The 13,653-nt window shown below is 39.7% G+C and overlaps 1 protein-coding gene across 2 annotated transcripts in view; it reads left to right on the top strand.

Moving 5' to 3' along the window:
* The window catches only part of ranbp10 (RAN binding protein 10), a 32,864-nt gene extending 20,857 nt beyond the window's left edge, over nucleotides 1-12,007 (top strand). Inside the window, exons 4-15 of one of the 2 annotated variants that reach the window (XM_069686700.1) lie at nucleotides 1,236-1,403; nucleotides 1,502-1,524; nucleotides 2,231-2,415; nucleotides 3,284-3,396; nucleotides 4,083-4,191; nucleotides 4,385-4,533; nucleotides 4,682-4,898; nucleotides 5,150-5,289; nucleotides 5,590-5,738; nucleotides 7,002-7,113; nucleotides 7,647-7,788; nucleotides 8,570-12,007. In XM_069686700.1, the coding sequence (XP_069542801.1) occupies nucleotides 1,236-1,403; nucleotides 1,502-1,524; nucleotides 2,231-2,415; nucleotides 3,284-3,396; nucleotides 4,083-4,191; nucleotides 4,385-4,533; nucleotides 4,682-4,898; nucleotides 5,150-5,289; nucleotides 5,590-5,738; nucleotides 7,002-7,113; nucleotides 7,647-7,777 (1,496 nt within the window). In that variant the 3' untranslated portion in view covers nucleotides 7,778-7,788; nucleotides 8,570-12,007. Of the gene's footprint in view, nucleotides 1-1,235; nucleotides 1,404-1,501; nucleotides 1,525-2,230; nucleotides 2,416-3,283; nucleotides 3,397-4,082; nucleotides 4,192-4,384; nucleotides 4,534-4,681; nucleotides 4,899-5,149; nucleotides 5,290-5,589; nucleotides 5,739-7,001; nucleotides 7,114-7,646; nucleotides 7,948-8,569 lie in introns of those variants that run through there. The other variant, XM_069686697.1, reaches the window with a different exon arrangement.
* The last annotated feature ends 1,646 nt before the right edge of the window (nucleotides 12,008-13,653 follow it).

The following is a 13,653-nucleotide window of genomic DNA, read 5'->3' on the forward strand; positions in this document are numbered from 1 at the left end:
TAGTTGGTTAGCTTAGCTAGCTTGTTTACTCAGTTCAGATCAATGTTTTTGTCTGAATGTTTGTTTTGTGATAGATAAAATACTGGACACATAGAGACGGCTTACCGCCTCCTAGAGTATCATGTATATATAGATAAAGGTTATTTGAGGTCAGACTGTGTGCGACTACAAGCACCTCTTGCTCTGTGGTGCCTACTCTGCACAAAGCTTCGTTCTCTTGTTCAGTGGTTATTTTCTGTATCATTATTCTTTTCATTCTGAAAGAGGGTCATTGTACAGGACTGTACTGATGAAAAAATTAGAACCAAATAATAAAATGCATAGTTTTTCATTTCGTTATATGCCTATTTACAATTAGTTGGTTAGCTTAGCTAAGCATAAAGACTGGAAACAGGGGGAAACAGCTAGCCTGGCTCAGTCTAAAGGAAAATGTGAAAACGGCAACATCCTGTCATTATGTTTAGTCACGGTTGGAGCGAAAAAGTTTTCCTTTAAAAGAGATAATACATGTCTTTTCCCCTCTTATTTCCGTTCTGTTCCTCGTTAAATACTAGTACTGGACACCTTCACATCTTTAGGCCTGCTATTTCCACGCTCAGACTGTTTTCTGTGACCCTTCTTCAGTTTTGGACTAACTACAGCTGTAGAGTTTCGATATCTCACAGTTACAAACACCAGCAGGAACGAGAAATCAGGGGGATGGATGTGCAAATCATGACGTCCTCTTCTCCCTTCCTCTTCTCTCCTGGTTTAGCCTCTTGTGCTGCTGTTCCTGTTGGCAGTGACTCACCAGTTTCTTTAGATAGATGAGATCCCCCTGCTGGTCTTACACAGCACTGCACCACTTGCAAAAGTCAGAAAGTGTGTGTGTTGGTGTGTATGGTGAGTTTTCATGAGACGCCCTGGAGGCAGTGGTTGTCAGATGGGAAAATCTGAGTACCAGAAGTCAATGAGTAACTGTCTCCCCTCCTTCAGCAGTAACTACTTTTTAGAGTGACCAAGAGCGTCTCAGTTCACCTCAAATGCTCCTGGACTCAGTTTACACTGAGCAGCACTTACTTGATATATGTACTATGAGGCTGAATAGGGAGCAGACTGGTGCTATAAAACAACACTCCTAATGATCAACTTTTTCTATGTGTTTGTGGCTACACAATAAATTTTACATTTTACATAATGATCAAGAAAACAAATTCTCATCCTTGTCCTATTTTTGTTGTTGTCGTTGTTTTCAGGATGGGACAAGCACTCATACGGTTACCACGGAGATGACGGCCACTCCTTCTGCTCCTCTGGGACCGGCCAACCTTACGGCCCAACATTCACCACGGGGGATGTTATTGGCTGCTGCGTTAACCTCATCAACAACACTTGCTTTTACACCAAAAATGGAATCAGTTTGGGTTTGTGAACATGTGTATTGTATATAAAATTATTATAACAGTTTTATTTATAGCTTTAAATGATCATACTGTTCTGAACTGTTTATTTTATCCCTTAGGTGTTGCCTTCACAGACCTCCCTGTGAGTATTATCATATGTGATTTACATAATTGCAGTGGGGTTTTAATCATATACAAACCATACTCTCATTTACCTTTTGTTTGTTTTCTTCACTAATATTATGACACCATACCAATAAGAGCCTATCAACCCACTCCTGTATGAACTGGATCAACTGTAGTGACTGACAAACTATGTAATGATATATAACTGAATATCGACAATGCAATTCCAAATCTAAAGTTGGCAGTTGGGTGGAAACTTACTTTTTAATGTCCTTTGGCTACAGCCTCTGGAACATTCCCCACAGCCACTTTATCTGTTTAAATAGCCAAAAAGTTTTTGAATGCAGAACAGAAACTCAAAACACTTGGCTGCCAAGTCCAATGGAGTCATATATACTAATGACCAGATAAGACTAAGCCAGATAACATTTTTGGCTGTCCAGCTTGTTTATCCAGTGTTTTCACAACCGTGTGTTGTTTTCAAAGTGTTTTCAAAAACTTTTAAAAACTACGTAAATACATGTCATGAAAAAGGCCACATTGGAGAACGCTGAGCTGCTTAGTTTCTCTGTTTCATAAGTTGTAGACAATCTTAAGATCATACAGCTGGATGATACTGCAATAACTTATTTAATACAAAACTATAGATGTACATGCCTGTTATTACTCTAAACATAGCAGAAACCAACCTGAAGTACTTTTTTTCCTTTTATATCTTCCAGCCAAATTTGTACCCTACAGTGGGGCTTCAAACTCCGGGTGAGATCGTAGACGCTAACTTTGGCCAGCAGCCATTTGTCTTTGACATCGAGGACTACATGAGCGAATGGAGGGCCAAGATCCATGGCATGATTGCTCGCTTCCCCATAGGAGAGAGGCTGGGGGAGTGGCAGGCGGTCCTGCAGAAGTAAGATTCTGTCACTTTAACTCTTACTTACAAATCTTACTATGTCCACTTCTGGTATTAACATGTGTCTTTTGTGATCCAAGTACAAGTGGACAACTCTCAGTATGGCACTTCACACCAAACATTAGAATGTGTCTCCACTTGCATCTTCAGTAATCATTTGTGATCATATCTCACTTCAGTGCGCTATTTGAAATTAACACTTTTTTTTCATTATAAAAACTGTCAATTGATAAAAAAAAAGAAAAGTGTGATGTGATATGCAGCAGAGAGAGAGAGGGGGGCATGTAAGAGGGAGCAGGTGAAGATGGGCACAGGTGTTGATGTGATACAAAAAAATATTATGGCCATAAAGCCTGATGCTACTGTTGTTTGTTAACAGTGAAAGGTAGATCTGCATTACGAAATACTTGTTTCTTCACTGCGCTGCATTATCATAATGTATGGTGTACCGAGTCTATAAGCTGTCCCGCCCTCTTCCCTCGTCCCTGTACAGGATCATCTGGTATTGAAAAACAAAATACACTGTACATTGGAGCGGGCAGTGCACAAAAACACGAGGCAAATAACATCACGTATTGATTAAGTAAGGAACAATCTATATTTTCCCATCTTTGGAAGGACATCAGAGTCGATAAACCAAAAGAGTTTCACAAGACTTAGCAGAAAAGAATTGATCAGGCAACAATGACAGGCGAGTGATGTGACACTCATTGTGATTGTTGCCCTGGTTACAGAGACCAACAAAGACTAACACACCGTAAGGTTTTTTTGTCATATAGTGGTGTTTGTTGACGATGTGATTATAGAATATCACCAAAGGAAATTAATTCAACCATTGAACAGTGTATTCATGTATTGTCTCCAGTATGGTCTCCAGCTATCTGGTGCATCATGGGTACTGTGCCACCGCAACAGCCTTTGCCAGAGCCACAGAGACCATGATACAAGAGGACCAGACATCTATAAAAAACAGACAGAGTGAGTGAACTAACCAACCGCAATTTAATTTGACTTGTTACACATGTTATATGTTAAGTCATTTGATATTTGAGTTTTTGGGGGGGTTTTTTTCAAATACCTCAAATATCTCAAGCTGCTAGCTGCCCTTCTCTGTATGCACTGACGAAATCTGGTGCTTGTACACAAAACTGCTCAGTAAATGGGAAACAAACACGTGTGATCCGATAGTTGCCAACAAAAGTTGAGCCTTCTTTCTACTTTTTTGGTGTTAGCTATAGCTAGCGATAGCGATGTCATGTCTAAGTCAAAATCGTCAGGTTTGAAATGTAGACTGCAGACCCCGATGATTAGGCGATGCACCGATATATATTCTCGTCATATTTTGGATTCTGAATCACACGGTAGTATTTCACTCCAGCGTCTCTCACTGGGCCGTTCCTTTCAGAGGGACGGGCGCAATGTACACTGGGTCCTGTAGGAATGTAGAATGGGCAAAACCAGAAGCTGTTTGTACAACTTTCTCCTCAGCTGTGGCGCCAATTTCAAATATTATTGCTTCTATCGATTACAGAGAACACCAGCTTTGACTGACAGTGGCTTAGCCTGCATGAATAACTCACTGGCTTCTGTCTAATGTTTGCTGTGAAAGCATGGTTCCTCTTGATCAATATACTGTAAATAGCACCTTTTTTTTTTTCTAATAGGAATACAGAAGCTGGTGCTGGCAGGACGGGTGGGTGAAGCCATAGAAGCTACTCAGCAGCTTTATCCCGGCCTGTTAGAACACAACCCCAACCTACTATTCATGTTGAAGTAAGTCGATGATAAAATACAGCACAAAGATGCTGTTGCAAAACGTTATCCTTTAAGCCAAGCACTAATTGTCTTCCTCTTACTAATGCTGCTGTGGATGTGGAGTTTGGTTGATCAGAAACATGTGGTGCCTCTTCCTCAGAGTGTTGGATTGAATTAATCACCAGCCACCCCTTTTATGTATGCTCTTTAGGTGTCGTCAGTTCGTGGAGATGGTGAACGGTACAGACAGTGAGGTGTGCTGCTTGACGATTCGCTCCCCTAAGTCCCAGGACAGTTACCCTGGCTCACCCAGCCTCAGCCCCCGACACGGAACCAGCATCACACACCTGCACACCGGAGGTACACATGCTCATCTCTTCTCAACGTTTGTACAGTCTGAAGTGCAGCACATTAACAAAGAGAGAAATGTCTAAAAACAAATGATTTTCCCAGATACTGTAAGAAATCAAAAGATGTCAATTTTTCCGTCTAACCTTCTGGCCTTTAGGAGCAGACAGCCCCACCTGCAGTAACGGGGTGACTCCCCCCAACAAGTCAAAGAGCCACAGTGCCGCTGGCAGCAGCAGTGTCAAATACCCTAGCGTGTCCTCCTCCGCCTCTTCCTCATCCTCCTCCTCCCCTTCCTCCGTCAACTACTCTGAGTCCAACTCCTCAGACTCCACTAAGAGCCAGCCACACAGCGCCAACAGCACCCAGGAAACAAGGTAGGAAGGCCTCTCAGTATCATCTGAAGCAAATAAACAGCAGGTTTGTTGTAAGGTATTGGTAATCATATCAGACGTGGCAGATATATATGGACCTGGTACAAACAGTTGTCGTATTATTTGTTTCAGTTGGCTGCCACTTTCAATCAAATCTGAACCTTTAAAGAATGTATTGCCCCTGTGTGTCATCTTTTGTGTCTCTGTACTTGTGTGTCTTTTGTTTGTGTGTGTTTCTGTGTGTGTGGATGTAGTGACAGTGAGATGGAGATTGAAGCAGAGCACTATACCAACGGGGTTGTTGAGGGCTCCTCTGCACGGATCATGAATGGCACATACAAACATGAAGAGATTCTTCAGCCAGATGACAACAGCATTGGCAATGGAGTCACAGGTACGCACACTCATGCACACACGCACACACACACACACACACGCACACACACACACACACACACACACACACACACACACATTCAAAGATCTCAAATTAACACGCTCCTTTTAGAAGCATATTATTAATCATACGACTTTCTTGAATTTTTTTCGTTATTTCACTTATTTTTCCTGAATTTGATCCATCTTTATGTGCCTTGTTGAATTCCTACTTTTGAATTCCTACTTTTAAAATTCAACTTTCCGGATTTCATTTGTGTAGTAACTGTGTGTGCATGTGTGTACCTGTTGTTCGCAGAGGAGGGTTGGAGTAATAGTAGACAGCTTTGCGGAGGAAACCAGGCAGCCACGGAGAGGATGATCCAGTTTGGACGGGAGCTGCAGGCACTCAATGAACAGCTGTGCCGCGAGTACGGCAAGAATGCCACACACAAGAAGATGTTACAGGTGCGAACACACTCTTGTGATCTCAAAACTAGGGAGAAGACCTTTCTTCTTTTTCCACCAGTGTAAATCACAGTACTCCGTGCACGCTGCAGGAGTATGAGTGATGTTTGATTTAGATGGAACTGTTATAAAGCAGATAGGGGCCCAAGTGTTTTAGAACCAGTTGGTTGTTCCTCTCATACACATGAAAAGGCTCAAACGACTTTGCACTGCGGTCCTCTGATTCAAAAGCAGGCACTCTGAGAACAATAGAATCTCTGGAACAAACTATAGAAATTGCATATGAGTGATAAGACTCGTCCTAGCAAGGTGCTGGTTTGTAGTTGTTGAAATTAGCTGCTTGCAAAACCTCCATCACAACAATGTAGGCCAAAGGCCTTAAAAATGAAAACATTTCCAAGAAGGTCTTTTATTTTGAAATTACAGTCTACTACTGTTGTAGTTAGTAATTTCACCACCAGGGGTCAGAAAAACTCCACAGCACGTGACAGAAACAAATCCCTGATATACTTTACTTCAGCTTATTAACCTAATACCCACTCACACACCAGTCAGTCACGGAGCATCATTATCATCCCATTAGAGTCATGCATTGGGCCACAACAACAAAAGTAAGTAGGCTAAGTAGGTAGATAAGAGGCCTGAACTTACAATATGAGTGTTTTTTTTCTTGTGTGATATATGATTTATTTTACTGATAATTTGATTACACCAGTTCTTTTCAGTGTGCTGGACTGACAGCATACAGCGTAGATTCACCGTAATTGTTGTAAACAGCTTCAGATAGTTTTATGTTTGGGCCTCAAACATATTGTCTATGCACAGCTTAAACTGTAAGCCTAAAGAGGCTCAAATCAGAACACAACTGCAAAATTGTTGATAGGGATTCTATCTAAACAGGTAACTTTTATTGTAGGCTCAATTATGTGTCAGTGATTCATATTTAGCCATAAGAACACAATAATAACTCCTTGTGATTGTTTAGAGTGTCTCATTTCCTGACTGGAATAACTTTATATTACTGTAGTGGAGACCAAGATTATGCTAAAATAGCAAGAACGACAACAATTGTTGGGGAAGGACTTAAAATCATGTTGCTATATTTTAATATTATCTAGTTTTTATTGTCAATTTCTGCAGTTTGACCTCGGGAAAGTATGAATGCCGGGAATGTAGATTGACCCATTAAAAGCCCGACCCAGAAGCTGCAGAATGTATGCGCTGCAGTGTTTTCATGTTAGTCCTCTGTTTGTCTGTCTGTAGGATGCATTCAGCCTGCTAGCGTACTCAGACCCGTGGAACTGCCCAGTGGGACAGCAGTTAGATCCTACACAGAGAGAATCACTCTGCTCCGCACTGAACAGCGCCATACTGGGTAAAGAGCAAACAAACTGTGTGTTAAGCTGATGTATTCAAAATACAATTGCAGTTGTCTTAATGTAACTGCCATGTGTCAGAAAGCAGGCAACCGATTGAGTTTGACTCTGACTCTGCTGCACATATAGAGTCCACCAGTAGTTTATATTTTATACATAACAAATACCATATATAATCATGTTTCAATGGACGCCAGATGTTATTGGATTTTTAAAAAAAAACTGGCCTGCAACAAAGCTTGAAATCAACTGCTGAAATGGATGTGAGAAGACACTTTTTTAGGCTACATGTTTTTGTTAGTTAGCAGAGGCCAAACATGAATGAGATGTGATAACCTGTACATTGGAGCAGGCAGACACTGTTAATGAAGAAGCAGAGCATCTGAGATCATAAGGATAAACTTGTAGTGTAAAAAGCCAAAGATAATGAAAACTGTATTTTGATTGAAACATTTGGCCAGACACTCTTGTGCCCGTGCAAACAACATGTTATGTATTTTACCCATGCCTGATTGTGTTTTTTCTGCTCCAGAGTCTCAAAATCTGCCTAAGCAGCCTCCGCTGATGCTAGCTCTCGGCCAGGCCACAGAGTGTGTTCAGCTCATGGCTCGAGTCCGGTCTGGTTCTTGCTCCTTTGCCAGAGTAGACAACTTTTTGCACTAGCCCAGGTCCAGGTGAGTAATTTTATATAGTATGAGGAATTCTATATAGAGTCTTCCTTCTGACGGCTACAGGGGACCATAGCACAACACTGATGCTTTATGAAATGTTGACAGTTAATGAGTCAAAAGAAAATGGTATTTTATTTTAGCCTAGATCTTTCTCAATTCAATATTCCGACCATGGGTGATAATTTTCTCTCTTCACCTGTGGACTTATTCCCTTGTGGAGATTCAAAGAATCCAAAGCACCATACTTCATGGCAAGCAGTGCAAGCTTCCTAAGGTTCTGACATAAACCTCAATTTGATCCACATCATTTGACAAACATCAGCACTCACTTTCTGAATCCATCTGAATGGAAATTCTGAAGTTTTCCCCCTGGATTAGCTATTGTAGCAAACTGCATAGACATACCACTTGGAATAACTCACAAAATAAACATGTTAAATGTTTAGTTTGTTTAGTTTTAAAGATTAAGGAGAGTGTGGTGCTTCCCCCCAGCCCATACTTCCTGTACTTTTTCCATGAGTAGGGTTAGCATGACCCATAATCAGAATGGCCACAATTGTGAGAACATAAGACATCACAATTCCCCTATATAACTTAAATCCGTGCTCCTTTTGGATAATACAAACACTTATCATAAATTAAATGAATCAAATGGAAGAACAATTACTCCCACACAAAATCAAAAAACCAGAACAGTGGATCTATGCTGTTCATTAAAGAAGGCGTCTAGTTCATGCTACATTGTTTCATTACCTTGCTTAGATGATTGTTTTTCTCTCCACAGGTTAATGTTAAGTAGCACTGAGAAGGCATGTCCAGCAGGTAGTTGTCATGGTGACAGAGGAAAGAGCAGGAGTGTCATTGGTGTGTTCGGCTGTCCGTCAAACCGAGCCAGCGCCACAGACCGAAGCAGAGGAGAGAAGAAAGCTTCCTTTTAATTTAGTATTATCAAATAAAGAAATGTGTGACACTATTTAAAGATAATTATTATTCTGTTTATTTAGCCTTTTTTTATAGTTCTTTTTTGTCAGTTTGTTGTGCTCATCCTGGACAAAACAAATTGTAACTCCCCTTTTTATTTTTCTTCTGTTTGAATGGGTGGATTTTGATTCCCTACGTTCAGTATTTTACTCACATTGTTATTGTTCACCATATCACAGACCACAATACCCACATCTGGTTACCACCTTGACCCCACAACTGAAGGTCAGCTTAACAAAATCATCTTTTATCTGACTCAGAAGTGCATTCATGTCTTAAAATACATCCAGGAACAAGAACAAACAAGTGCTCAGCATAAGACAGCCACCTTATTGTGTGGAGCATTTCATTATGTTGTTCAAGGCTTTTGCTACCGAGTATAAAAACACTATCACTGATGGGACATGAACTCCTGTAGGCCAATAGTGGGTGTCTAAATTGTTCCAGTAAGTTCGAAGTAAAGAATATACTGCTGTATATCACAGTGATGTTTTTTTTTAACTATTTGAAATACTTTGAGTTAACAGGCTACTAGCCAAAGAACAAGTCACATCCTGAAAAAAACATCACATGTGTAAGAAACATAATTGACGGGCCTCTGTAGTGGTGAATACAGCCAGAAACAACAATTGGAATTGGACTACAGGTGTTGTAGCCGTCGTTACACTGTCACGATCAAACTATGGACCAATCAGTGATGTAGTTGCAGGTGGCAGAGCTCAGCCACAGCTGCTGCTACAACACCTGCTCACGCAACCAAGGCTAATGCCAGCATGTAGAAATTCATTATCAAAGGAAGACGTAACAAGCACAGAATGTGCGCGGCTAGAAGTTAAGTCACTCCTGGGCATGTCCTTAGTTCACACTCTTGTTCTTTTGTTACAACATTCACAGCCTGACCTGCTCTGCACTCAAACTTCATCAAGTCATCATACAGAATTTTCTTTTTTTAAGGTGCAATTGTTGATAATTACATCACAGTCTTATTATTAATACTGACCTGTGATCCATACTGACTATTTCTTACCTTATTGTTGGACAGGACGACATAGTCAAGTCAGGTTAATTGAGTCCCAGAGTGCTTCCAAGTGTAACAGGAGGTCCTGTTTTGGAGTCAGATCAGTTACAGTAACAAAACTAAAAATTCCCATTTCCAGACCCCAAAAGCATAAAAACTGTTACAGCAGCCTATGTGACCTTTCTTTGCTGTCAGCCACTTTGTATTGAGCCACAAAGTGTTCAGTATTTAAATAAATAAATAAGAGTGATGTATAAATAAGACACTGGTATACACCTTTTAAAGGAATAGAGTCAAATGTACCACTGAACCAATATATTGTGAAATAACTTAATTACCAAGTTGATCTACCACAAATACCCTTTTCAAAAGTCTGTTTTTTTTTCTCATGCACTTTTCATTGCATTGGTGTTGTCACCATGTCCCGCCCCCTCCTCTTTCAACCAGTTGCCTTAGTGGGCACGACAACTGCAGTAGTGTGTACTTAACCAACCAAGATGACGGCTGCTCATAAGCGCACTGCACTGACTAGTAGCTAACCCTTTTCTGTATTCAGCTTCAGGCTACATATGGATGTACTTATATAGCATAAAATTTATTGCGACAGCTTTTACACTACGTCGCATCACATTCACCCATTCAGACGCTGATGGCAAAGGCTACTACCTAAAGTAGCCCAACTGTCAATCAGTTGTCACATTCATATTCACATCCGTTGGCTATGCCACCGGGAGCAATTTGGGGTTCAGTGTCTTGCCCAAGGACACTTGGACATGTAGCCTGAGGGAGCTGGGGATCGAACCTCCGACCTTCCGATTGAAAGACGACCGACTCCACTATTGAGCCACAGCCGCCCATATATTATCCAGCTAACCTGCTAGCTTTGATTGGGGCCTTCAATTCATTACTCAGCATCATTCTGTCAAAGTGAGGAGGCAGTGTTGACAGAAGCATCTAACATTAGCTGGTTTGTTTAGAGATTGGCACTATTTTGATCATGGAAATTTCTGTAATAGGAAAGAAATTCTACTCTGTGAAGAGAAAGACACACACAGGTCTTTGTCTTTTCAGTGGTACAGCAGCTCGGTGGCAGTTATTGGGCCTCAGTAAGGTTTTGAAAACTTCTGAAAATATTTCACAGTTTATTGGCTCTTTTATGTGTCTTTATATATATTTAATTTGACATATTGTTTATTTATTTAATAATGGACTTGTTGGCTCCCCTTACAGTAATTTTGACATTTATCCTACACCACCACTATTGTGAATTCATCTCTGCAGATAAGGGGAATGGGATTGTTCATACTCAACTGTATCATATTTCCATGCTCATCAATCATTACATCCTGATAACAAATTTGTTTGGTTTCATCCCTTAATTTTATTTATATATATAATTTAGTTTTTACACCAACCTGTTTTCTACCAAATAGCACTGACTGAATGTTGGCAAGCTGACACTCCGGCTGCTTTGTTGTGACCTGGGAATGGCTTGTGGATCCACCTTGATGTGTATCTTACCATTTATAAGATTTAAGTCTATGGTAGAGAAATATGGAATAATATAATACTGGAGATTTGTGTATGCAATGTGGGGTTTACTACAGGGTATGTGGTCGAAGTTTTACCAAGCTGTTTTTTAATAAGACCTTCTGGTAATAATAGGAACTATTCTAATAACCACACTTACAGTACACACTCACAACTTCTGCTTCTACAGCTGTAAAGGACTTCTGTTACACACACACACACACACACACACACACACACACACTTATATGTGAAAGAACAACCTCTGTTGCATACCTGTAGGGAACAAGTCTCCCAGCTGTCCTTTGTGTTGCGCCTGGGCTGCGTCTCAGCGCTGTTACCGCACACCCTTCCTCTGAATCCCTACATAGACATAGGCACTGATGTGATCAGTGATCGTTTTTATAAAAAGTAGGGATGTGAACAGTTTGGGAAATGGGCCCAAGGCCACTGAAGCCACATGGACTTCTTGCTGGAGAAAAAAGGATTTAGGCATCACAGACAATTGACTTCTATCATAATTTTTATTTCATATTTTGACTTTTGAGTTTTAGCAAAAAATAAAAATAAAAAAAAACTATTGTGAATTGAGTTACCCTCTACTTAGCATGACTTTTAAAACCTTTAAAATGAAATAAAAAAGGAAAAATTATAATTGAAAAAAATACCTATGTACTGGAAACATGTTAAAAAAGAAATATTGTATTCTGTTTAATTTTGACAGAATTATTTTTATTAAAATACATCCATAAGCATCTGACTGAACTCCTGTTTTTATTTGGTGTCTTTGCCTTTTATTCGGTCGTTTAACCAAGAACAGTTCACATCAGACAGTGAACTGTGCAGTTTAGTATGCTGTTGATCAGTATGTTTGTAATTGTACATGTCCATCTTTTTGTCTTTTGGGTTCCTCAGTCCTCAGTTTGATGAAATAAAACAAGAACAAGTAATAACACTGACAACAACACACTGGGAGTAACACGGATGCGATCAGTGTCATAAAATGTCATGAGAGTTGGGAAACAACAAAGTTTTTCCCGAACTGAAACTTAAAGCTCCTTCGTCACATGTTTCCTGTTTCTACACTCTGGCTGGATGAGCCTTGACTTAACTGTGGGTGTGTCGCCACCACAGGACCTTCCTGTTTAAACCAGGCACAGAATTGAGGTTTTAAAACTAAAAGCGTTTTGTCTGTTCAGTGTACTTGCTTATTTCTACTGTACTCCACATGTCACTAGGATTGATGAAGGTTCACCAACAGTGGCAGTCAGAAAGGAAGACAACACCAATATTGTATGAATCTTTCACTCCTTTACCAAAGTACTCTGGTTCCAAGCCTCTGTATGGCCGCCCACATCTCATATTATTTTAGTGATTAAAAATCAAGTGAAAATAAAATAGCAACTCTGTATCATTATCAGGCTAATTGTTAAGGATATTATAATAATTAATGGATTTCATTGGCTACAGTCTATTGCCTACTTTATTTTCTGACACATAATTGAGCCTTTTCCAATGGAATACATGGAAGGAACATAAAGAGGGGTTCTGCATCATTTAGTAGGCCTGTAAGAATGAATTAAAGGAACGGGGAGATTCAGATCATTTCCCTCTGTATGGCTTACACTTGAGTATAATATGATCAGGGAATTAAATTAGCACCAATTCACTGCAAATGTTAGCCATGGCAGGTATTTTATATAATAAGATATTTTATGTTAAAAAAGGTGATCTTAAATTAATACTTTAATTAAGGTCATATGATATATATTTCATATTTATGCTGTTTTACTGCAACAACTTCAACAATTGTAAAATATTCTACATCGACAAAGGAAAAGGAAAAACAATTGAGTGGCCGTGCTCAATGACCTGCCACAGTGACTCTAGTACAATATGATGTGTTTGTTACAGAACTGTTGCTGGATAATCGTACAAGTAACTGTGTGTTTACGATATATACGTTTATATTTAAGATATCGCTATATGGAGCGCTTCCAAAATGAAGTAAGTCATCCTCTATTTATTGTGTGGTACTTTTTTGTTTAACAGTAGAGGGCAGAAGAAGGTTGGGGAACACATAACATCCCAGCCACAGAGAAGCATCATCAAACAAACAATAGTGTATTTCTGTTCGATCTCAGCTCCTGTTTAAAGTGACTTTTCTCAGGTACTGTCATTGTTTAAGATAGATATTTTCCCAAACTAAATTTCATATATACCAGATAAAAGGATGCACACGTGCAAAATTATTTGTAACTAAAGAAAATAAAATTTCAATTTATCAATTTATAAATTATTCATATAGTGCCAAAGTTATCTCATGACACTGTACATAT

Source organism: Semicossyphus pulcher, unplaced genomic scaffold, assembly GCF_022749685.1.
Source record: "Semicossyphus pulcher isolate SPU_LCO1_2020_fin unplaced genomic scaffold, fSemPul1.0.p SCAF_8, whole genome shotgun sequence".
NCBI classification, from domain to species: Eukaryota; Metazoa; Chordata; class Actinopteri; order Labriformes; family Labridae; genus Semicossyphus; species Semicossyphus pulcher.